Here is a 24,229-nt window from a genome sequence, read left to right as displayed (position 1 = left end):
GAGCTGGGACTCTTCTTCAGACTTCTGAAGAAGGGTTCCAACCAAAAACATCGCCTGTCAACTGCCTATATAGAATCTGTCTGACCCGCTGAATTTCTCCAGCACTTTGTGTTTTGCTCAAGATTTATTAGAGCAGTATTGTAGAACAGGAGCAATGCAAGTGAAATGAAGAATTAAAGTGCCAGTTGAAAAGAAGGAATAGGATGAGAATGAATTAAAACCTAGCATATCTGACATTGAACCAAAAAAGCCTAAGAAACATTAATTCTGTCCAAAAATGAGTGTGTCTTCAGCATTTACTTTTCAACTGCCGTTCTTCCCCCTGATTTGCAGCCCACCGCTGGGTGCAGTTGCTGGTTGGTACAGCAGTAGAGACGTTTGTGCAAAACTCCGCCAGTGTTTGCTGGCTCTTTGATAACACGACAGCTCCACCTTAAACATGAATATCGCAGAGAGCGTACATGGCCTTCGCACAAAGTATAGATAAACAGATTTTATGGACAAGGAGGAGTTGCTATGTAGTGGCTGTCTACAATTGATCAACTGACTTAAATACGACAGGAACACTGGATGGGGAGGTTGTTTGCTGCGTACTCTTGGGTAATGATCTGTTTCACAGAAAGGAGATGCTAGTAATTGTCAATCTTCCCATTCCCAGGGGCTCGCCGTAGGAGATCCTTGGGGTATACACTAGGCCCAGCACCACCAGCTGCTTCATCCCTGACGTATCTTCCTTCATTAAGTCTGCAGTGAGAGTGTTTGCTGATAATTGAAAATGTTCATTTGTCTGCAACTCATCAGCTATTGAAATGGTCCATGCGGTAAAGGCTAGTTAACATTTGGGAAGGGCTGATACGTGGCAAGCAATGTTCACTTCACTGATGCTAGACAGTGACAGAGGCTGGGCATCTTACAGCAAGTGGTTCCTCTTCTTTACAGTTCAGTCTTTACAGCTTGGGCCAGTAATATTAGCTTGGATCTAAACTTGTTCATCTTGTTTAAGCACCTGCATTTGACATTCAATGGGGCTATCCTCCCACAGCCCGGGTACATGAATGACAAGAAACTCAACGGAACCACTTACATAAATAGACAGCAAGACATAAGAGTAGAATTAGGCCATTTGGCTCAAGGTGTCTGCTCCACAAGTTCGAGGAGAACAAGTCGGCGTATTCTGCAGCAACTAACTACCCTCTTGATGGCCTTCCACCATATACAAGGCAAATATCAGGACTGTGAAGGATTTCCTTCCACGTGCCCAGGATGTTTGCAGCTCTGACAATACCAAGGACGCTCTGCACCATCCAGGGCTTGACATCTACCACATCCAAACATTAATCCCCCACACTATTGCTATGTAGCAGGTACATTGTGCACCACCTGCAATAGTTTAGTTTATTGTCACATGTACCAAGGTACAGTGAAAAGCTTCTGCTGTGTGCTAACCAGTCAGACGAAAGGCAATCAGTCTGAAGAGGGTCTCGACCCGAAACGTCACTCATTCCTTCTCTCCAGGGATGCTGCCGGACCCTGCTGAGTTACTTCAGGATTTTGTCTACCTTCAATTTAAACCAGCATCTGCAGTTCTTCCCTACATATTTTGAGAGCTTCAGGTGCATGGGTACACCACCAGCTACAGGTTCCCCTCTGAGTTGCGCATTATTTTGACTTCTAGTGGTATTGCCATTCCTTGGTAGCCACCGTGTGCGAGCCACGGAACTCCTTCCTCTACTGTATCGCGGGCTGTCGTGGGTAACGGTGGCTGCTCACCACCCACTCTTAAGCGTGGTCAGGGATGGAGAATCCCCGCCTTTGACGAGAGCCTGAAAAAATGAATAAAGGAAAAAGCTGGAATGTAGTTGAGAGTTATCTATGCTCAAGGATAGAGATCTGATGCTTTAGTTTTCAGCTACTTGCTACTTGGCGGCAACCGAAGAACGATGGGACAGGGGAGTGAGGGTGGTGGCAGCACTGGAGAGGGACCTGGGGGGGGGGGGGGGGGGGGGGGGTCAGTTGACACACACATGCGTCAGGCAGTAGTCAGGACTGTTCCATGAACGTTTGTCATATTGTCAGCAACAAACGTGGCGATACTTTTGTGCTGCCTAGGCAAGGTCTGGTATATGACTTCCAAGTTAAGAGTGTTTTAATGTCATATGTCCCAGATCAAACAATGGAATTCTTACTTGCAGCAGCGTAACAGAATATGTAAATATTGTACACTGTAAACAACACAATAAATGAGAAAAAAGTTCAGCGTGTTTATATGCACATACGCACGCACGCACTTCCGCACTCGCACGTACATACACATACACACACGTACACATAAAAAACAAACAACAATAATAGTGCAATAATAGTCTATGTTGTTCAGAGCTTAATGGAGGATGTAGTGTTTAATAGCCTGATGGTTGTAGGGAAAGAAGCTGTTCCTGAACCTGGACGTTACTGTTTTCAGGCTCCTGTACCTTCTTCCCGATGGCAGAGATGAAATGAGAGTGTGGTCAAGTGGTGTGGGGCTCTGATGATGCTGGCTGCCTTATTAAGGCAGCGACTCCTGTAAATCCCTTCGATGATAGGGTTGGGTCGGATCCCGTAATGGACTGGGCAGTGTTTACAACTGTTTGCAGTCTTCGCTCCTGGGCATTCAAGTTGCCGAACCAGGCCATGATGCAACCAGTCAATATGCTCTCCACTGTACATCTGTAGAAGTTCAAGGGAATCCTCTCTGACAAACCGAATCTGCAATTTTTCCGGGTTGAATACGAAACAAAGCATTTCACTGTACTTTGGTACATGTAGCAATAAAATATAATTGAATTAAGTATCATTGAAATGAGTAATTGAATCATAGAGTTGAATCATTGAGTTCCATACCTTTGGCAGCTGTGCCACTGATGCTCTGTGTATAGCTCAGCTTGAAGTTGTTTCAAACCTGTATGTACGCCCTTCACCTCACTGTTTATTTATTAAATAGATCGTTCATTTTGTTGTGTCGAACCCTGGAAAGCTAATACTCTGCCAGCCCTTGTACTTTATCCAAGTAAACAATTAATCAGATATGTCGGGGTTAGAAGGTGTAGTAGATTGTTAAACATAAATATATTTAAAGTTATACAATATACATTTTTTCTCTTTCCATTGTAGGACATCCGTTTCATCACTTAATTGAGCCATTATCTGCAGATGATCCTGAGAAAAAATACTTCAATGTCCTGAAACTCAGTGACCCAAGATATGGTGAGATGTTTTCAAATATGTTTTGGCCAATACTGTTATTTGAAATGAAGGGGTGGATACTGCTTTGCTTTACATATCCATTCAATAACTTCCTGCAATCATACAGATTGGAAACGGGCAATGTGGCCAACAATCACTGACCATCAACTTTTCTATAATACTCCCATTAATGCTATTTTTTAAATTCTCCACACATTCTCATGAAGTGCTCTCTGATTCCATCACTTTCATCCGCCTGGGGCAATTGACAATGGCTATTTAACTTACCAATCTACATGTCTTTGGGAAGAAACCAGAATTCCCAAATGAAACCCCCATGGTCACAGGGAGGACGTGCAAAGTATCGGATAATACCTGGAGTCAGGATTGAACCCGGGTCACTGGCGTTATGTAACAGCAACTGCATAGTTTGATTCTTATCTTTTCTCCAAAACATTGTCTTGATTCAGAATTTAAGAAAGTACAAAACAAAAACTGTGCCAAAAAACTCTTCAGGAATTCTCGGCATCTGTACTCAGTAGCGTTCACACCTATCTTTAAACAAAACAAAACACCATTGCCACTCATGTAACCCTTTGAGGTAATAACCATTCCCTTGTTTGAGGGGTGTCCAGCAATGAAAATACCCTAGGCTGTGATCCTCCCCCCCCATAGAGCCTCGGCATTGGCTGCACCAGGCTACAGTGTGTCCCTCGGCATGTCGTCTTGCAGTCTGGAATAGGTCATTTGACAACCTTTCCTGATGGACATCTTGCTGTGCTGGGAGCCCAACAAGTTTCAGGCAGACGAAAGAGTCTTTCACCAAGTTGGATTCGTGATCTGCTGAGATCGTCAGCCTTTTTACAACTGCTGTGGAGTCCCAGGGTCAAGGGAGGTGTTAGTTGGCCAGCTTCCCGAGTTGACCTGAAAACTCACGTGGAACAGTGGTCATTAGACTGAACTGTTACACGCTCTCACACTGCTGCTGGAGAATTGCATGTCCTTTAGGTCCCCCTCGGTCTTGGCTGACTATGGGTATTTCCAGGGTTGGAGGATGCCTGTGCATGACTTGGTTTAATGTGGGAACACTGGTGCACAGACAGCCACCACATACATGGTCCTTGGCAGATCTTCGTCAGGATCCAGTGGCATGAAGTCCGAGAAGACCGGAGACCCTTTTCTGCTGCAGTCTTCATCCGCCTTCCCAGCCATTGTGACCCTCCACTAAGGTCAGCCATCATCCTCCGCCTGTTCCACTGTTGAGGTCTTGGTTGGATTGCTCTTTGTCAGGGACCTCCCCTCGACCTTACCACCATGGGTATACCTTACCGCATAGCTCCAGGCAGCATCGCTCTCAGGATCTCGGGACCACACAAGGTTCTCCACCACAACAAGGTGACAATCCATGGAGAATTGCATGTAAGCACGAGTCATTGTCTCAATAAAGGAAAAGGCAATATGTCTGCAGAAGAGAGAGAAAGCAGCAAATACAAGGTTGATATAGCTGTGACCTTGTTCTGTTCTACTGATGTATTGTCAACCTTATTTAAAAACACACAGTAAGATTAAGATGGAAGCAAGGTACAATTCATGAACGCAGTGAACAAAATAATTGCATAGTCGTACAGTAGGCCTTTTGTCCCAACTTGCCCACACCGACCAACATGCCCCATCTACACTAGTCCCAACTACTTGCGTTTGGCCCAGATCCCTCTAAACAAACCTATCCATGTACCTATCTGAACTGTTTCTTAAACATTACGAAAGAACCTGCCTCAACTACCTCCCCCGGCAGCTTGTTCCATAGACCGACCTCCTTTGTGTAAAAAAACGTTACCCCTCGGGTTTAAAGCGGAGGGGGAGATTTAATAGGAACCTATGTCTTGTGGTCCTCGATTCCCCTACTTTGGGCAAAAGACTGCGTTTATTCCTCTCACATATCCTTTTACACATATCCACTGCATTTTGTTGTCTCTGTACTGTACACTGCACAATGACAATAACGTTTGAATCTGAATCTGAATCTTTGAATGTTGTAGTTTTGTTCAACGTATTTTTGTCTGCCACTGATAAACCTATGTATTTATATTTGAGATGCATTAAAAAAAAAACATTAACTGGCATTTTGTGGCATGTGTAAGCACAAAATGTTAGGTAAATATTTCATTGTTTTCACACTCGTTTATTATTTGATTTGACCTTTGTTTCTAAAAGTGGGACTGCCATACTCCATCCGTGTATTATTTGAGGCTGCTATTCGAAATTGTGATGGACATAATGTGAAAAAAGAAGATGCTTTAACTATTCTTGATTGGAAAAATCAACAAACCCAAACAGATGTCCCATTCTGGCCGGCCCGTGTCCTTCTGCAAGATTTCACGTGAGTCTAGCTTGGATTCAAAACTAAGTTTGTTTCAATATTGATTGACTGAAATTGGCTTCATTTGAAGATTTGGTGAGGAAAATTACTCTGTCAGCACAATCATACGAAGTATTTGAGTGTAAAATGGTAGACCACACTGAGCCGGTACACAAGAGTCGTCATGCTTTAGATGACATATTGTACCCTTCAAATCAGAATTCCCTGGAGGCGGCACTGGCGGAGTTACAGAGGGTCGGACTGGCCAGACGATTTGTTGATGTCCCCTGCTGTAGCTCCACCACTACACACCAGGTCCAATCCACGAACTCGGCTACCCGGAGTAGCAGCTGATCTAATGGAGCTTCAGGGTCTCCAGCGGCCTTCGTTGCCTCTTCGACATCGCCCTATGAGCACGCCATTCTTCACCTTTGATTATCGCTCTGTGCCTTGGCCAGAGATAGTTGAAGAGCAGATTATTCAGAAGGTGTTGTGTATGTTACCACTGAATATGCCGAGTCAATTGATGTGCTGTCCCTCCAATGTCTCCCAGGCCAATGCCCCAGCATTGAATCCCAAATTATAGATGGGGAGAGAATTTCTTTTTTTTTTTTTTTTTTTTAAATCCTCCTCCCTTCAGGTTTTTAAACCAACCTACACATCCTTAATTCTACCCCCAGCAATGGAAGGATTGGGATTCATTGGATATGAAGGAGGAATTTGCATTGGTCACATCAGCCTCTCGGAACCCACAACATAGTCATCTTTGAACTTGAGGGACTGCTAGAAAAGATCATAAAATCATATGGTAGGAGTAGAATTAGGCCATTCGGCCCATCAAGTCTACACCATTCAATCATGCCTGATCTATCTCTCCTACTAATCCCATTCTCCTGCCTTCTCCCCATAACCTCTGACATCTGTACTAATCAAGAATCTTTCTATCTCTACCTTAAATGTATCCACTAACTTTGCCTCCACAATGAATCTGTTCCACAGATTCACCACCCTCTGACTAAACACATTTCTCCTCATCTCCTTCCTAAAATAGCGTCCTTTAATTCTGAGGCTATGACCTCTAGTCCTAGACTCTCCCGCTAGTGGAAACATCCTCTCCACATCCACTCTATCCAAGCCTTTCACTAGTCTGTATGTTTCAATGAGGTCCCCCCTCATTCTTCTAAGCTCCAGCGAATGGAGGCCCAGTGCCATCAAACGCTCATCGTATGTTAGAAAAGGCAAGAATATACATCATGGTTGTCGCTTTGCCTTTTAAACACCATTGTCCTTATTTAAATGAGACTGCCCTCACAAATGTGTTGTGGTAATTTAGCCACACTGCCATCAGTGACACTCTTGCTTCATCTGCCATGTTAAACCCTGCAGCCGAGATGTTCCACTGCTCCAATCGGTCAGTCATATGGGCAAGTACCATGAGGTAGAGACACAATGAAAGTCTTGCGTGCAGCAGTATTGTGGGCACATATCCTCAAAGAACACATATGATTATATATTTTACATAAACTGTCTGACATTGAAAAGAAAAAGACCATACAAAGATAAGAAGACATTTTGCAAAGAAAAACAGTTGGAAAACAACTTCTTATTAGTGCAAGAGGTGCTGAGATTAGATTAGGATTATATAGTTTGGTTCAAGGAAGTTGATATGCACTATTCCTGAACCTGGTGATGTGAGACTGTACCTCCACCTGACAGTTCCAATTTGTCAATTTACTTTTTTTATATTCCAGATTGTATTAAATCAAAATATTTTTAATGATGAAAAGTCATTGTTAAAGTGGCAGACTAGATGAATGCATGATTTGTTGCAATGACATTTCTTCTTTGCGAAGTCAATGTTTAGTGTTGATTCTCTAGGTGCAAGGTCAAGGAAACAACTGATAAATATTTTAGCATTTTGATGTGCCAGCCATTCACTGCAATTGCTTCCTCCTTAGAATGTCTATAAATGTCTAAAACCAGATTGGAATGCACTCTTTGTCTCCTTGCTTTGATGAGGACAGTACTTTTATTGAACACTTGCTAATTGCCCACAGTTACGTTTAAAACGTTAGAGATGTATAATTGTGATTTAAATTCACTGGTGCAGTGTGCTTTATTAATCAAAATGAAATTTCCTATATCCTATCCTGTTATAAAACCTGTCTATTTATTTATTTATGTCCGCTTTGTTTCTTGATTTCCCCCAGCTTTTCTTTGTATGTTCTTTTCACATTGTATTTTAGTTAAAATTCCTGATGATAAAGCAAAAATAAACAAAGCAAGATTTCAGTCAAATGAGTCAAGTGTTCTCATTGTCCACAATGAACAGTAGTAATAGATATTCCTTAATGAATGGTGGTCAAGAATAGTGAGGAAGGAATATAGGTGGACGTGGAGGAATTGGCAAGAGTCTAGGTTGGGCACAGGGAAGAGAGGGGGAAATAACTTTTTTTTTTAAGATTAATAAAAGAATGTTGTTTGCAGGTTAGTTTACTTAAATTGTAAAATTCAACGCTTCAAAGCGGTTTGAACTGAATTCTCCAATTTTAGGTAAACCCCCTCCCCCTCTTATTTCTCCCCCCCCCCCCCCCCCCCGCGTGGCCCCCCCCCCTATGTTTCCCGGCGGCCCTCCTCCTCGCCTTTGATCACGCTCGTCGCCCTGTGCTCACTATCAATGTGCACTTTGATGCAACTGACCTTCATTTGCATACTGTACAGAACACAAGAGAAAAATGTGCTTCCAGGCATTTTTGAACCATAATCCCTCGTATTATAAAAAATATCACTACCAATTTGCACACAGTTCATAGACACTTAGAAAAAGGTAGACAAAAATGCTGGAGAAACTCAATGGGTGAGACAGAATCTACGGAGCGCAGGAATAGGTGACGTTTCGGTGGGAATAGGTGACGTTTTGAATAGGTGACAAATGGTCACCTATTCCTTAGATGCTGCCTCACCCGCTGAGTTTCTCCAGCACTTTTGTCGGCCTTCGATTTTTCCAGCAACTGCAAATCTTTCTTAAACATAGAAACTTAGAAAGTAGGTGTAAGAGTATGCCATTCGGCCCTTCGAGCCACCACCGCCATTCAATATGATCATGGCTGATCATCCAGAATCAGTACCCAATTCCTGCTTTTCCCCATATCCCTTAATTCCGTTAGCCCTAAGAACAATATCTAACCCTCTCTTGAATACATTCAGTTTAATTTATTGTCATGTGTACCAATGTACAATGAAAAACTTCCACAAGTGGTAAAGCAATAATAAATAGTTGTTCCTTAAAAGAGCAGGAGGTGTTTGTTGATTCGAGTTGTTGTTCTGGTTTGTTTCAGGGGCATTCCTGCAGTGGTGGACTTTGCTGCCATGAGAGAAGCAGTGAAGAAGCTTGGCGGAGACCCAACCAACGTCGGCCCTGTCTGTCCAACTGACCTGATTGTTGACCATTCACTACAGATTGACTACAGCAAAAGGCAAGCAAACAAATAATGAGCATGACATTGCAATTTTACGTTGCTATACCAGTTATTTTACCAGTGTACACGCATTCCCGGACTTGCAAAAGAGTTACGTTCCGTGAACCCTATGTAGTCAGATTAACCTAAAGTTGGAATTGGCATCCCCAGCCACTGCCCGAAATAAGTTGCGGAGAGTATTAACTGTTCTCAGTCTGGCTCCGTCCGAGACGCTTTCTGCGACACGTGGCCGCCTTGTTAACCACCACTGCCATGGCCGGCTTGTTTTCAATGTAAACCTGAGTGATCGTACAGTGTTGTGGAAATTGCAAACTCCCTTGATTTCACTCGGGACTGAGTACAGAATTATTTACGCAAGTGCGAGTTTACTTAAGTCATCTATTGCGTAAGTTGGGAAGTGCCTGTTTGGATGTATGTGTGTAATATATTTATATTTTGTACAGCACAAAACAAAACAGAAATAAATTGTGAAGGTAAATGTGAGACCAATATTAAAATAGTGGCTACATTAAAGCAACATGCACAATTAATTTTGGTTAATATAGATGAATTCACAAGATGAGTGTTTACCTAACACAGCAGGTTTTTTGAACAACTCTGCCTTAAACAGTGGTAGCAGCAGTAACTTTTAAAAGAGAATTGGTTGGCTTCTTAACAAGAAGCAATTATCTGGAAGCATCTGCATTGGAATGGAACTAATTACAAACCATTGCAGGCATGATGTCCTTATGGTCACCTATGCTGTCTGATTCTGTTCTGCAGCTGTGCAGCTTTTCATACTGACAAAGTTGGACAATAAATTGAACCAAGGATACTTTCTGGATCAAAACACAAAGTGCTGGAGGAACTCAGCAAGTCAGGCAGCTTCTATGGAGTGAAAAGACAAGCAACATTTTGGATAGGGAAATCTCCAGATTTCAGACATCAGTTTGAGGAGCGATCCAACCTCTTCCCTTCAGAAACGCTGCTTAACCTGCTGAGTTCCTCCCGCACTTTGTTTTGTGCAAGATTCCAGCATCTGCAGTTCCTTGTGTCTCAACGTTTTGTATCATCCCACCCCAGACCTTAGGTAGACAAAATGCTGCAGTAACTCAGTGGGTGCCGCAGCATCTCTGGAGAGAAGGAATGAGCGACGTTTCGGGTCGAGACCCTTCTTCAGACTGATCCCACCCCAGACCTTCACCCACTCTGCCTTACTCCGTTTGTCGTGAAGAGAATAACTGTTGCTCTGTAAGGACATCAAAGGTTCATCAATGTACTGAAGTTTTATTTCTTCAGAAAACAGAATGCAGAATCCTTGGTTAATTCACAATATTATTAAGCACAGAAGGGGCCAGTTGGCCTGGTTTGTACTGGCTCCCTTGCATAAACAATCTAATCAATACCTGTTCTTTCCCCATGACCCTACAAATGCATCAGTCACCAATACAGCTGTGTTGGTATAGGCAGCATCAACACAAGTTGGGTGACCTCTGTGTTGCAGTTTGTTAACCTAATCCAGCAATAAGATGTATATTTATAAGCTTTTAAATTAAATTATGGAACTAAAGAATTCTGCTCTCCTGTTTAATTTGGATTATCAAAAAGAAACCCTGTAAATGTTATTATGTAAAACCTGTAAATATTATTAATGTGATTATACGTTATACTATTTTACCATAATGGATAATTGTATGTGGCTTTCATTCCACAGTGCCATACAAAATGCCCCGAACCCTGGCGGCGGAGGTGATGGTTGTGGGTCGGCAGCTAAACCCTACAACGGCAAGCTGCAGTCAAAGACATCACCGTGTCGAAGCTTCCGCGGCTGTTTCAGTTCGTGCAACAGGGAGGCAGGGTCCATGTCCCTGGGATCTCGCGGCGCAGAAATAGAGAGCACTCCCTTGCTCTGCCCTTTCCACCTGCAACCTGTGGCTGAGTACGGCGTTTGCTTCTGCTTCAGTTTTTTCAATATTGTTGGAAGTTAGAAGGGGCTGGTAGAGCTCACAACGACCGAGACCCCGCTTTGATCCTGACCTTGTGTGCTGTCTGTGTAGGAGGAGGTTAGAACACCCGGAGGAAACCCACATGGTGGAGCTTGCACGTCTCCCATGACCATGTGGGTTTCCTCCGGGTGTTCTAACCTCCTCCTACATCCCAAAGACGTGCATGTTTGTAGGTTAATTGGCCTCTGTAAACATTGCCCCAATGTGTCAGGAGTGGATGAGGAAGTGGGAAAATAGGACTAGTGCGACACGTGATCGATGGGCAGTGTGGACTCTGTGGGCCATAGGATTTATTCCATGCGGTATCCCTAAAATTAACTAAACTAAGTACTGGCTTTGAAGTCTACGTTATTGTTTAGTACTGTTTCAGTACCTCCTTTCCCGTGTTGGAGAGAAACAAAGTGGGAGGGATGGTTTGTGCCCATCTCTTGATGTCTGTCGTACACACAAAATAGATAATGAAACACTGGTCTCTGGAGGGCTAGAAAACAAGGTGTGGGTAATTGTGCTGTGTGCTCCGATTAGACCACTTCTGGTGTACTTAGTGCAAATCTAGATGCCACATATGGGAATAATGCATTTGCCATGGAGGAGACTAGCAGAGATTTACTAGAATGATCAAAACACAGTGCTGGAGGACCTGAGCGGGCCAGGCAGCATGAGGGAGGGAACGGACAGATGACATTTCAGGTTGGGTCTCTTCCTCGGATTCTCTTTACTAGAATGTTACCAAGTTTGAGATTAAATCATGGCTGAATTTTATTCCGTTTTGGATTGTATTCCTTACAATTTAGGAAATGAAAGGGTGATATAGTTTTTGAGGTATTTAGACTTTTGACTTTAGAGATACAGCACGGGATCATAGAAATTTAGAAAATAGGTGCAGTGGTAGGCCATTCGGCCCTTTGTGCCAGCACCGCCATTCAATATGATCACGGCCGATCAACCAAAATCAGTACCCCGTTCCTGCTTTCTCCCCATACCCCTTGATTCCGTTAACCCTAAGAGCTATATCCAACTCAGCCCATCGACTCCACATCAATCAGCGATCACCCTGTACGCTAACACTATCCCACACATGGGACAATTTACAATTTTACCAAAGCCAATTAACCTGCAAACTTGTACATCTTTGGAGTGTGGGAGGAAACTAGAGTACCTGGAGAAATCCCATGCGGTCACAGGGAGAACGTACAAGCTCTGTTCAGATAGCACCCGTACTCAGGATTGAACCGGGCTTCTGGTGCTGTAAGGCAGCAGCTCTTCCGCTGCACCATCGTAACGGAGAAAAATAATATGGTGGGTGAAGAAAAACCATTTGCTTTAGTTGGGAATCCAAAACTGTGAGGCTTTGGCTTGAGAAAACATTAGAACCATCAGTTTTAGATGTGGAACTAGAAGATGCTGCATGAGGTGATAAAGAATGCAGCAAACTGGTCCATAATCAGCTGTGGAAGCTCGGTTGGTTACCAGGTCTGATACATTTCAGTCGATTAGAGGTTTTCGGAAACATGGGGCAAAGATGGGTGTATGATGTGAGATCACAGATCAGTAACAATCTCTGAATATTGGAGCAATCACAGGATAAACACTGTGTTTAAGAAGGAACTGCAGATGCTGGAAAATCGAAGGTACACAAAAGAGCTGGAGAAACTCAGCGGGTGCAGCAGCATCTATGGAGCGAAGGAAAAAGGCAACGTTTCACCTTTCTTCAGACTGATCGGGGGTGGGGGGGGCGGGGAGAAGAAAGGAAAAATGTGGAGGAGCCCGAAGGCTGGGGAATGGGAGGAGACAGCAGGAGGGCTGAGGAAGGGGAGGAGACAGCAAGGAGTAACAACATTGGGAGAATTCAATGTTCAAATGTAGCAAATGGAACAAATATTAACTGGACACAAACTAAATACATTTATTTGCCTTTGGTCGCAGGTTGGAATGTGGGGACAGGAGTTTTTATCCTGTAGGTACACAAATGAGTTTCTCCAGTGTCTCTACAGGATAAACACTCCTGTCCACCTGCGACCAAAGGCAAATAAATGTATTTAGTTTGTGTCCAGTTAATATTTGTTCCACGTCATTGTTGCAGTTTATTTAACTACATTTTAATTGCAATATATTTTGTGAATTGCTATTATTTGTTTTCTTTAGACCGGAAGCATTATTAAAGGGCCAAGAAATGGAATTCAACAGAAATAAAGAACGGCTACAGTTTCTTAAGGTCAGCCTTTATATTGAACATCTTGTGGCTTTTGTGCATCGGTTCTTGTATAAGTTCCCTTGTGCCTAGCTCTGCCCCACTACAGCAGCAGACCTATGTAGAGTACGTCAGTGTTATGTGGTAACACTCCCGAGTCCCCAGTGCTCAGTGTCAGACTGACCTGCTCCCAGGTGCTGGGTTGTGGTGTACGGGGTTAGTGACAAGGGAGCCACAAACGCATCCTCATGGGGCGGCACACAGCTCGAGAACCACGGGGTGCCGCCTCCACACTTAGTGACTGTTCTGTAAAAGTTGGAGAACAAATTGCCTCGGTGTAGGGAGTGGATGTGAAAGTGAGATAACATACAGTGCCCTCCATAATGTTCGGGACAAAAACCTATCATTTATTTATTTGCCTCTGTACCGCACAATTTGAGATTTGTAGAAAAAAATCATGCGGTTAAAGTTCACATTGTCAGATTTTATTAAAGGGTATTTTTATACATTTTGGTTTCACCATGTAGAAATCACAGCAGTGTTTATACATAGTCCCCCCCATTTTAGGGCACCATAATGTTTGGGACACAGCAATGTCATGTAAATGAAAGTAGTCTTGTGTAGCATATCCTTTGCATGCAATGACTGCTTGAGTCTGCTATTCATGGACATCACCAGTTGCTGGGTGTCTTCTCTGGTGATGCTCTGCCAGGCCTGTATTGCAGCCATCTTTAGCTTATGCTTATGTTTGGGGGCTAGTCCCCTTCAGTTTTCTCTTCAGCAGATAAAAGGCATGCTCAATTGGGTTCAGGTCGGGTGATTGGATTGGCCACTCAAGAATTGACCATTTTTTATCTTTGAAAAACTCCCTTGTTGCTTTAGCAATACGTTTGGGATCATTGTCTTGCTGTAGAATGAACCGCCGGCCTATGAGTTTTGAGGCATTTGTTTGAACTTGAGCAGATAGGATGTGTCTATACACTTCAGAATTCATAATGCTACTACCATCAGCAGTTGTCTCATCAATTAAGATAAGCGAGACAGTACCTTCAGCAGCCATACATGCCCAGGCCATAACATCCCCACCCCCATATTTCACAGATGAGGTGGTATGCTTTGGATCTTGGGCAGTTCTTTCTCTCCTCCATACTTTGCTCTTGCCATCACTCTGATATAAGTTGATCATCTGTCCACAAGACCTTTTTTCCAGAACTGTGGTTGCTCTTTTAAGTACTTATTGGCAAACCGTAACCCTCGCTATCCTATTTGTGCAGCTAACCAGTGGTTTGCATCTTGCAGTGTAGCCTCTGTATTTCTGTTCAAGAAGTTTTCTGCGGACAGTGGTCATTGACAAGTCCACACCTGACTCCTGAATAGTGTTTCTGATCTCATATTGGACAGGTGTTTGGGGATTTTTCCTTATTATAGAGAGAATTCTTCTGTTATTAGCTGTGGAGGTCTTCCTTGGTCTGCCAGTCCCTTTGCGATTAGTAAGCTCACCAGTGCTCTCTTTCTTCTTAATGATGTTCCAAACAGTTGATTTGGGTAAGCCTAAGGTTTGACTGATGTCTCTAACAGCTTTATTCTAGTTTCTCAGTCTCATTATGGCTTCTTTGACTTTCATTGGCACAACTTTGGTTCTCATATTGATAAACAGCAATAAAAGTTTCCAAAGGTGATGGAAAGACTGGAGGAAAGACTAGGTGCTGAGAGCTCTCTTATACCTGCATTAAGGAGGCAATTAAACACACCTGAGCAATTACAAACGCCTGTGAAGCCATGTGTCCCAAACATTATGGTGCCCTGAAATGGGCAGGACTATGTATAAACAGAGTTGTAACTTCTACATGGTGAAACCAAAATGTATAAAAATGGCATTTAATAGAATCTGACAATGTGCACTTTAACCACATGTGATTTTTTTTTTCTATTCCAAATCTCAAATTACAGAAGCAAATAAATAAATGATGGGTCTTTGTCCCAAACATTATGGAGGGCACTGTAGGACTAGTGTGAGCGGGTGATGATTGATGTGGACTCAGTGCGCCAAAGGGCCCGTTTCCATGCTGCATCTCTAAAAGATGCTGTATCTCTAAACTGCAAACATTCGCCGTGTTGCACTAACACGCACTCACGCAGCTCTGGATCACAGCAACATTAGGGTGTAACAGCAAGTTAAGGAGTTTTAGAATATTTTCAGAAATGTGGTATGAACAGTGAAAAAGCAAAAATGCAAACCAAAGCCTAGAGTAATCAGATGATTGACAGAAATGGCAAGAAAATTGTTATGTTAAAAGAAGGGATGGTTTCTATAGTTTTAATGTTAAACCTCTTTTATTTCCCCTTTCCCATGGTCTACCTTTTTGATTCAGTGGGCTTCCCCCAAGTCTTTCCAAATGTTACTGTGGTACCGCCGGGGAGTGGGATAGTCCACCAGGTCAACCTCGAGTACCTGTCCCGCATGGTATTTGACCTCGGAGGGATTTGCTACCCCGACAGTGTGGTGGGAACTGATTCCCACACAACAATGGTGAACGGCCTTGGTATCCTTGGATGGGGTGAGTAGAGAGCTGACTTCACTCATCCTTTGCACCTCGATTGTTGTTAATCACTTAAATCATTTGTTGAAGTGTACTAATCTCCGCGTGCATGTAGCAATTTGCATGTTTAAGCTAAAAACAAACAATCTCACCTGAAGAAACTCCCAGGGGTACCCAGAGACAGAACAAGCCAAGAGAAATAAACTGGGACCACGATCCCCGTGCCTAGCAATTTGCTGCAGTGTTTAGTGTTTTTCAGTAATACAGGTATGGCAACCTTTTAAGGTCCTTCTTGACGATCCAAATGGAAAACTCGAAGCGGCCCATAGACAAAACACCGAGGGCGGCCCGCAGAGGTGACAGCGGAACCTCCGGTCGGTCCTCGAAGAAAGGGGAACTAAATCCCCATTCATAAAAGAGAAGTGAGGGTATATTGCGCGGGTGGTTAATAATTGACAATAGGCTGCTACCTGCCCGCTGAGTTAAAAAGTTCCAGCGATCGGAAACTTTTTAGGCAGGCACGTTTCGTCCCTTCAACCAACGGACGTCAAACCTACACCCAGCAGCTGCTTCCCCGCCATATTTCCCCTTCGCTCCATAGCATGCTGCTTTGCACCACGTCGGCAATTTGCAGCGTCAGTTTTGGTAGGACCATTTATTTTAAAAGCTCAGTGTGCAGTCTGCTTCAATGGGTGATTTCTCTAATTAGTAGTTCTGTTCTCTATTTGTCGTACAGTTCTTTGTGAATCTTCGTTTTCAGAATTGTAACACCCTCACATGATACATGGTTTGTAAGGAGCAGAACCAACCCAAAAGTAGAATCCCCGTAAAATGGCACAAAGTGCTGGGATAACCCAGCAGGTCCGGCAGCATCTCTGGAGAACGTGGATAGGTGACCCTTCTTCCGACTCCCATCCTTGGATGCTGAAGTTATTTTAATACATCTTTCATGAGCCTCAATTGGTCACTTGATTAAAAATGAGTCTTAGAAAAATTCAGAAGAAAGTCTATTTTTTTTAAAATACCACCTCTTTACCTAATTTGCAAAATGTATAGGTTGTAGTTTTGTAGATTAGCCTGCACTCGTTCAACGAAGGGTAAGACCCTTCAGCCCATAATATCTGTGCTGAACATAATGCCAGGTTAAACTAATCACCCTGCCTGTATGTGATCCCTCAATTCCCTGCATTATCGAACAAATCTGAATGAATTTTTCAATCATTTGGTGGCTAAGATGGGAGCAGTCAGCAATAATTGTTTGATTCCAATGTTTGTACTAAGAGATTTAAAGTAAAGGGTGTGGGTGTGGGTGGGTGTGGGTGTGTGTGTGCATAGTGTATCTTTCGGCAATGTGATATTTAATGATTGGGTGGAAAATTAACTCCTTACATTAAGTGGAGTGTTTGATAGATTTGACTAGACTGTATCTACTGAAGATACAGTTTTGCAAAAGACACAATGTGCTAGAGTAACTCGGTGGGTCATGCAGCACTCCTGGAGAGCATGAAGAGGTGACGTTTCGGGTCAGCACCCTTCTTCAGATTTAAGATATTCTAGAACTACCATAAAAGTGAGTGGTACGGTGGTGCAGTGGTAGAGCTGTTGTCTCACAGCGCCAGAGACCCAGGTTCAATCTTGACTAGGGATGCTGTCTGTATGGAGTTTCTACGTTCTTCCCGTGACCTGCGTAGGTTTTCTCCAGGTGCTCCGGTTTCCTCCCACACTTCAAAGTCGTACATGTTTGTGTGCTAATTGGCTGGGTAAAATTGTTAATTGTCCCCAGTGTATAGGATAGCAATAGTGTGCGGGAATTGGTGGTCGGCGTGGATTCGGTGGGCCGAAGAGCCTGTTTCCGATTTGTATCTCTAAATTAAACTAAACTACTCTCCTTGGCCAAGGAGACACCTGGAGGCTGCAGCGAATCGTCCGATCAGCAGAGAAGATTATTGGCTGCAACCTTCCCTCCATTGATGAACTGTACACTGCAAGGGCCAGGAAGCGAGCGGGCAAGATCATCTCTGACCCCTCTCACCTTGGCCACAAACTCTTTGAATCACTTCCCTCTGGAAGGCGACTCCGGATTGTCAAAGCTGCCACAGCCAGACATAAAAACAGTTTTTATCCACGAGTAGTTGCTCTACTCAACAGCCAAATATCTGTAGCCTCCCTTTGATCTGGTATTTTGTTGGTTCACATGCTTGATCAATGGTGTTTTATCATTAATGTTTTATTATTATTAATGTTTAGTGTTTTCTGAGTCATTCGTTACTGTCACTGTATGTCATGTTGTTACTTGTGGGCGGAGCACCAAGGCAAATTCCTTGTATGTGAATACTTGGCCAATAAACTTACTTGCCCTGTTCGTGGTTGCTTGAGGAATGTATTGATTTGTTTTCCAGGGGTTGGCGGGATAGAAAGTGAGGCGGTTATGTTGGGTCAACCAGTCACACTGACCTTGCCCGAAGTCGTCGGCTGTAAGCTGATGGGTACCACAAACTCTTTGGCTACATCGATTGATGTTGTTTTAAGTATAACCAAGGTAGGGTGAAACTTTGAAAGCGATCTCTTGTAACTTTTATAAACCAGATTATAAACCAGGAGATACATGGATTCATTCCACCCATTTGTTTCCTGCAGCAACTTCGGCAGGTTGGAGTTTCGGGCAAGTTTGTGGAGTTTTTTGGCCCAGGGGTATCCCAGTTGTCTGTGGCAGACAGAACAACGATCGCAAACATGTCTCCTGAATATGGTGCCACTGTGAGCTTCTTCCCAGTCGATGATGTCACCTTAAGGCACTTAAAACAAACAGGTCCGCGAATGCTGGAGAACTTGTGGAATTATTCAAAGCTCATCACTTTTATTTCTTTTTCCTACAATTTATTTAAAATACTTTTTCTTTTAACAGGTTATGCTGAGAAGAAGCTTGAATCTGTGGAAACATATTTAAAAGCTGTGAAACTATTCAGAGACTATCAGAATCCTTCAGATGACCCAGAGTATTCACAGGTGATTGATTTTGATACATTGGACAAGACGGTGCAATGTAAGGGGTATAATATTAAAGAGAGAATGATGCTGCAAATGTATGTTGATCTACTATATACTTGGTTATTTATTATGACATTGGAGGCCATTCATCCAATTGCGATCATTCTGGCTCCCAATGCTGCCACATCCCCCCCCCCCCCCCCCCCCCCCCCCCCCCCCAGGCCCCATTTCTGCAACTTTATCTCTCACTAATGCCCTTTTTTTCTTTTACCTGCATTGTGTAATTGAAATATAGACAAAGTGCTGGAGTAACGCATCGGGTCAGGCAGCAACCCTGGAGAAAAGGATGGGTGACGTTTTGGGTCCGGACCTTTCTTTAGTCTGAAGAAGTGTCCTGGCCCAATGCGCCACCTGTCCTTTATTTTTTCAGAGATGCTGCCGAACCCGCTGTGTTACTCCAGCACTTTGTTTTGGTATAAGCCAGCATCTGCAGTTCCTTGTTTCTACTAAATTTACACTGGGTGCCCCAGGACTGCATGATGCTGAGGAAGCAGTAATACACTGTTCTTTCATTCACTAAAATCATGGATTTATTTCAACATAAAAACATAGAAAATAGGTGCAGGAGTAGGCCATTTGGGCCTTCGAGCCTGCACCGCCATTCAATATGATCATGGCTGATCATCCAACTCAGTATCCTGTACCTGCCTTCTCTCCATACCCCCTGATCCCTTTGGCCACAAGGGCCACATCTAACTCCCTCTTAAATATAGCCAATTAACTGGCCTCAACTACCTTCTGTGGCAGAGAATTCAACAGAAGTCCCACAGCCCCAGCCTATCACCAGCTTTCTTGATTGCTATCAGCTTTGTCAATTTAAAGTCTGCAACTACATTCCCGTTGCCACCGCACTCCTGGGCAAAAAAATTGCTCCCCTCTCTCTCGGCATTCAATCAAGCATCCTTCCTTTTGATGAGGAGGCAAGCATGGTGTCGTCTCAGTAAACCTCTTTGTAATAAAGTTTAACTTGCATTTTACGTACCTATTTGTTTAATTCTTTGCACTACATTACACATGACACGATTTTTTAAAATTATATCTCAATTACAGTAATAAGACAAAATCAAAAACCGAAACTAGAATCTATTCATCAAATCCAAATAGACTAAGTAACCCTAAACTGTGAAACACTAAGAAGTGACACTTGAGAGACAACTTCTTCATTACCTGAAGATAATGCTGTTGTCTAGAAGGGTGTATAGTGCTGATTTGGCTACAACTTTATTTTATTCTTGTTTGGTTCATTTATTCTAAAGTTGTACAATGTCTGACTGTTCCTCAGGTTATAGAATTAAATCTGTCAGCTATTGCCCCATATGTGAGCGGTCCAAAACGACCACAAGACAGAGTTATGGTCACCAATATGAAGAAAGATTTCCAGAACAGCTTGAGTGAAAAGGTATGTCCAGTTGTAGTTATTTTCAGCTCTGCGAATATTGATAAACGGTCATTGAGCTTGTTACCATACAGACAAAGGGACGGCACGGTGGCGCAGCGATAGAGTTGCTGCCTGACAGTGCCAGAGAACCAGGTTCGATCCTGACTACGGGTGCTGTTTGTATGGAGTTTGTGCGCTCTCTCCGTGACCGCGTGGGTTTTGCCGTGATGCTCCAGTTATTCCCACACTCCCAACACCGCACAGGTTCTGTAAATTGTCCCTAGTGTATAGGATGGTGCTACTGTGTGAGGTGATCACTGGTCGGCGTGGGCTGGAGGGCCTGTTTCCGTGCTCGATCTCCAAACTGGAGCTCTCTAAACTACTTGGACCTGTGGTGAACTGTACAGTCAATGAAAGAGTCCGGTTGGTAACACTTTCATCTGGTTCCATCACATCTGCCAGCAGGTGACGCGGAAGACTGATTCTAGTGATCAGTGACATTAGCCCATTAACTGTGTTTAATGACGGCACTGTTTGTCCTGGTTGCCCACAGTGGCCTCTCCACACTGAGCCATAGGTGATCTGCTGCTGCACGGCGCAATCATAAGGTCATGTAATAGGAGCAGAATTAGGCAAATAGGCCCATCAAGTCTACTCTGCCATTCAATCATGGCTGATCTATCTCTCCCTCCTAACCCCATTCTCCTGCCTTCTCCCCCCAGAACCCCAGAATCCATAACCATATATAACCATATAACAATTACAGCACGGAAACAGGCCATCTCAGCCTTACAAGTCCGTGCCGAACAATTTTTTTTTTCCCCTTAGTCCCACCTGCCTGCACTCATACCATAACCCTCCATTCCCTTCTCATCCATATGCCTATCCAATTTATTTTTAAATGATACCAATGAACCTGCCTCCACCACTTCCACTGGAAGCTTATTCCACTATCTATCGCTACCTTAAAAATATCCATTGACTTTAATTCCACAATCTTATGTGGCAATGAAGTCCACAGATGCACCAACCTCTGACTAAATAAATTCCTCATCTCCTTTCTAAAGGAAGGTCCTTTAATTCTGAGGCTATGGCCTCTAGTCCTGTACTCTTCCACTAGTGGAAACAATCTTCCCAGCACAGTAAGCTGCAGTGGTGGGAGGAGTGACAGTACTCGTGCCATAGCTGCAATGCCAGTAACCTGTTGTAATGACCCTCTTGGTGCTAATTCCATTCGTGTTCTCATTCCTGGGAACGCTTGCTGAGTCAGCAAAGTACCAATCTGTGCATGTGGGATACATGGTTGAATTGTCACAACTTCCAATTACACTTGGAGTATTTAATGAACATTTTGTAGTTGTTATTTATAAAGAACTTCTAGATACAGTAAAGCTCTGATAATCCTGCGCTGTCAAGATCCAGACGCTTGGATACTGACAGACATTCCAGACCTCTGAATACTATACTACTAATAATTTTTTTTAAATCTGGGGGAGCTGAGCCGGTCTGTCAGCATAGTGGACCGTTGACCTTTTGTGTCGAGATCCTTCACCTAAGCTACTGTTCATTTTCGCCCCCACAGATGCTGCCTGACCCACTGAGTTCCTCCATTTGCTCTCCTTTTTATTTTGCTCCAGATCCCAGCATCTGCGGTCCCCTGCTGTTATGTGTTTGCAGTGATATACTGTAGTTTAGTAAGGCTTCCAATGAGCCCGGTAAGTTTAGAGCGCAGGAATGGAGAGCCGGGCAATGGAAAGTGCGCAGAAGAGGCATAACTAGTGAGCCGATGCCAAACCCCATCAGGATTTTTGGATGATCGAAGTTTTGGATTATTGAAGTTTTACTGTATTTAGATGATGCAGTAGCTCTGAACTCAATCCAAACTCTCCTGTGACTGAAATGTTTTCCCATTAAATAAGTTCATAAATTCTAGGAACGGAATTAGGCCTTTTGGCCCGTCAAGTCTACTCTGCCATTCAATCATGGCTGATCTATCTTTCCCTCTCAACCCCATTCTCCTGCCATCTCGCCATAACCCCTGACACACTTAGTAATCAAGAATATGTGTCAATCTCCTCCTTAAAAATGATTATTTATTGAATAATTGCTACTTTTATCATGATGAGATTGTCACTCTGACCCTGACAGCAGTACCTGTACAGTGTGTGAGTTTGGGAATCACAGCCCAGGTCATTTATTTTCCTTTTAGCTTTACATATCAATTGAATAATGGACTTTCTAATCAGGATGCTAATCGCACGATGACAGTGCTGGAGACTCGTACTGTGATTGCTCTTCCTCAGCGATTTATCATATTTGTAGTAAAAGTAACTGAATCCCATTGACGAACAGCTCCAGCTCCATCATCAGTGTGTGCAGGGTTCGCTGATCTTTATTCTGGCTGCTCTGGACTGCTATCCCTAGCCTCGGGTTAGGCACGGTATCTGGTAACAACAGGATTTTGCCTAGCAATGTCTCTTTCCTCCTCCCCTCCCCTCCCCACTTTTGGCTGTTATTGAAACCAACTAATTGCTAATTTGGCCACTGAAGGATCCCTGACTGTTGAGCCGCACAGCCAGTTGTGGATCGGCAAGTTTCGGGGATGACTGATTCAATGATACTTTATTGTCACAAGTACCTAGGTACAGTGTATTGCTGTGTTTTTCATACAACCCAGTAAAATCTTACAGTTGGCCTCACCTAGGCAGCACACAAGTGCCCCCATGTGTCTGGCAACGACAATGTTTTATAAAGTTCACTGAACAGTCCTATCTTCTGCTCACAGCAGCGAACCAGCCCTGCCGGGTCCCCCTTCGTTCTCGGACTGAACCAGCAGTGGTTGGAGATAAACATTTTTGCAACAAATATCATTAAGAAAGGTCTCGACCCAAAACGTGACCTATTGTCCAGAGATGCTGACTGACCCGCTAAATTATTCCAGCTTTTTGTGTCTACCATCATTGAAGTTTGCTTGGGGAGATTATATTGGACCCGTTTAACCCTGGTTGGCTTCCTAACTGCATTCTAAATTTTATATTATTTGCAGGTTGGCTTTAAAGGCTTTCAGGTTCTTCCAGAAAAGCAGAAAGAGGTCGTTGCCATTGAGTTTGAGGGAAAAGATTACAACCTTGCCCACGGTTCTGTTGTCATTGCTGCGGTAATAAGCTGTACCAATAATTGTAACCCATCCGTCATGCTCGCAGCAGGTAAAGTACCGTTAGACCAGTTCATTCAGAGTAAAAAAAAATGTTTTCGCTTAGAATATCACTGTCTTAGGGATCCAGTGCCATCTTCATACAGCAGAGAAACAGCCACTTTGTCCAAACAGGTCCATATCAACCAAGACGCCCTATCTACATGAGTCCCATTTGTCTGCGTTTAGCTCATATCCCTCTAATCCTTTCCTGTCTATGTACCTTTACTAGCAATGTTACAAAATTTTGAGATTTTAAAAATCAAGTCTGCAATTTATCCCATCAGATAAAGCATAATAATAAGTTTAATTTGACACCAAATTCACTTTCATATCTCAAGTATTAAAAAAGTTATGGCCATTTTCATACTCGGAAATTAGCATCTTGTTCCCTATTGATTTTCAATGGACATTACAAAAAAGCTGTGATCTTGGATAGTCAAAAGCCCATTTCTTAAGGAAAGATTAACATTTTTAAATAGCCTAAGTGTCCAAAGATTATTCACAAATAATTCACAATATAACATGATTTTTATATCTAATTTACATTAATTTATAGGCCAAATGGAAGGAATTTAGTGTTCAATTGCTGTAAATAAATGCCCATTTAAATCGGCTTTCTAGTGGGTTCATGTGAACGCGCTGGTTTAGAACGTTGACATCGCGCTGGATTAGTGCCCTCAAATGCCGAGAAAAATACTGCGGGATATAAAAAGCCCAAAATGAACTACTCGCTATAGGTAACTTGATATATAGGGTTATATATATGCCCCATTTAATGTAAAAATAAGGTACATACCTTTAATTGTTTGCTTTATAAAGCCCTGGGGCTGC

The 24,229-nt window shown here is 43.2% G+C and overlaps 1 protein-coding gene across 1 annotated transcript in view; it reads left to right on the top strand.

Annotated features, from left to right (window-relative positions):
• ireb2 (iron-responsive element binding protein 2) overlaps positions 1-24,229 on the top strand; it is a 70,839-nt gene that overhangs the window by 21,325 nt on the left and 25,285 nt on the right. Inside the window, 12 exon segments of the mRNA XM_055662700.1 lie at positions 3,151-3,243; positions 5,437-5,602; positions 8,920-9,057; positions 10,754-10,978; positions 13,191-13,260; positions 15,609-15,617; positions 15,620-15,794; positions 18,176-18,315; positions 18,414-18,585; positions 18,682-18,782; positions 20,107-20,223; positions 23,249-23,408. Of these exon segments, the coding sequence (XP_055518675.1) occupies positions 3,151-3,243; positions 5,437-5,602; positions 8,920-9,057; positions 10,754-10,978; positions 13,191-13,260; positions 15,609-15,617; positions 15,620-15,794; positions 18,176-18,315; positions 18,414-18,585; positions 18,682-18,782; positions 20,107-20,223; positions 23,249-23,408 (1,566 nt within the window).

Source organism: Leucoraja erinacea, chromosome 36 (genome assembly GCF_028641065.1).
Source record: "Leucoraja erinacea ecotype New England chromosome 36, Leri_hhj_1, whole genome shotgun sequence".
Classification (NCBI taxonomy): domain Eukaryota; kingdom Metazoa; phylum Chordata; class Chondrichthyes; order Rajiformes; family Rajidae; genus Leucoraja; species Leucoraja erinaceus.
The sequence above is the reverse complement of the archived record's forward strand: the minus strand, read 5'-3'. Positions and strand labels throughout refer to the sequence as shown.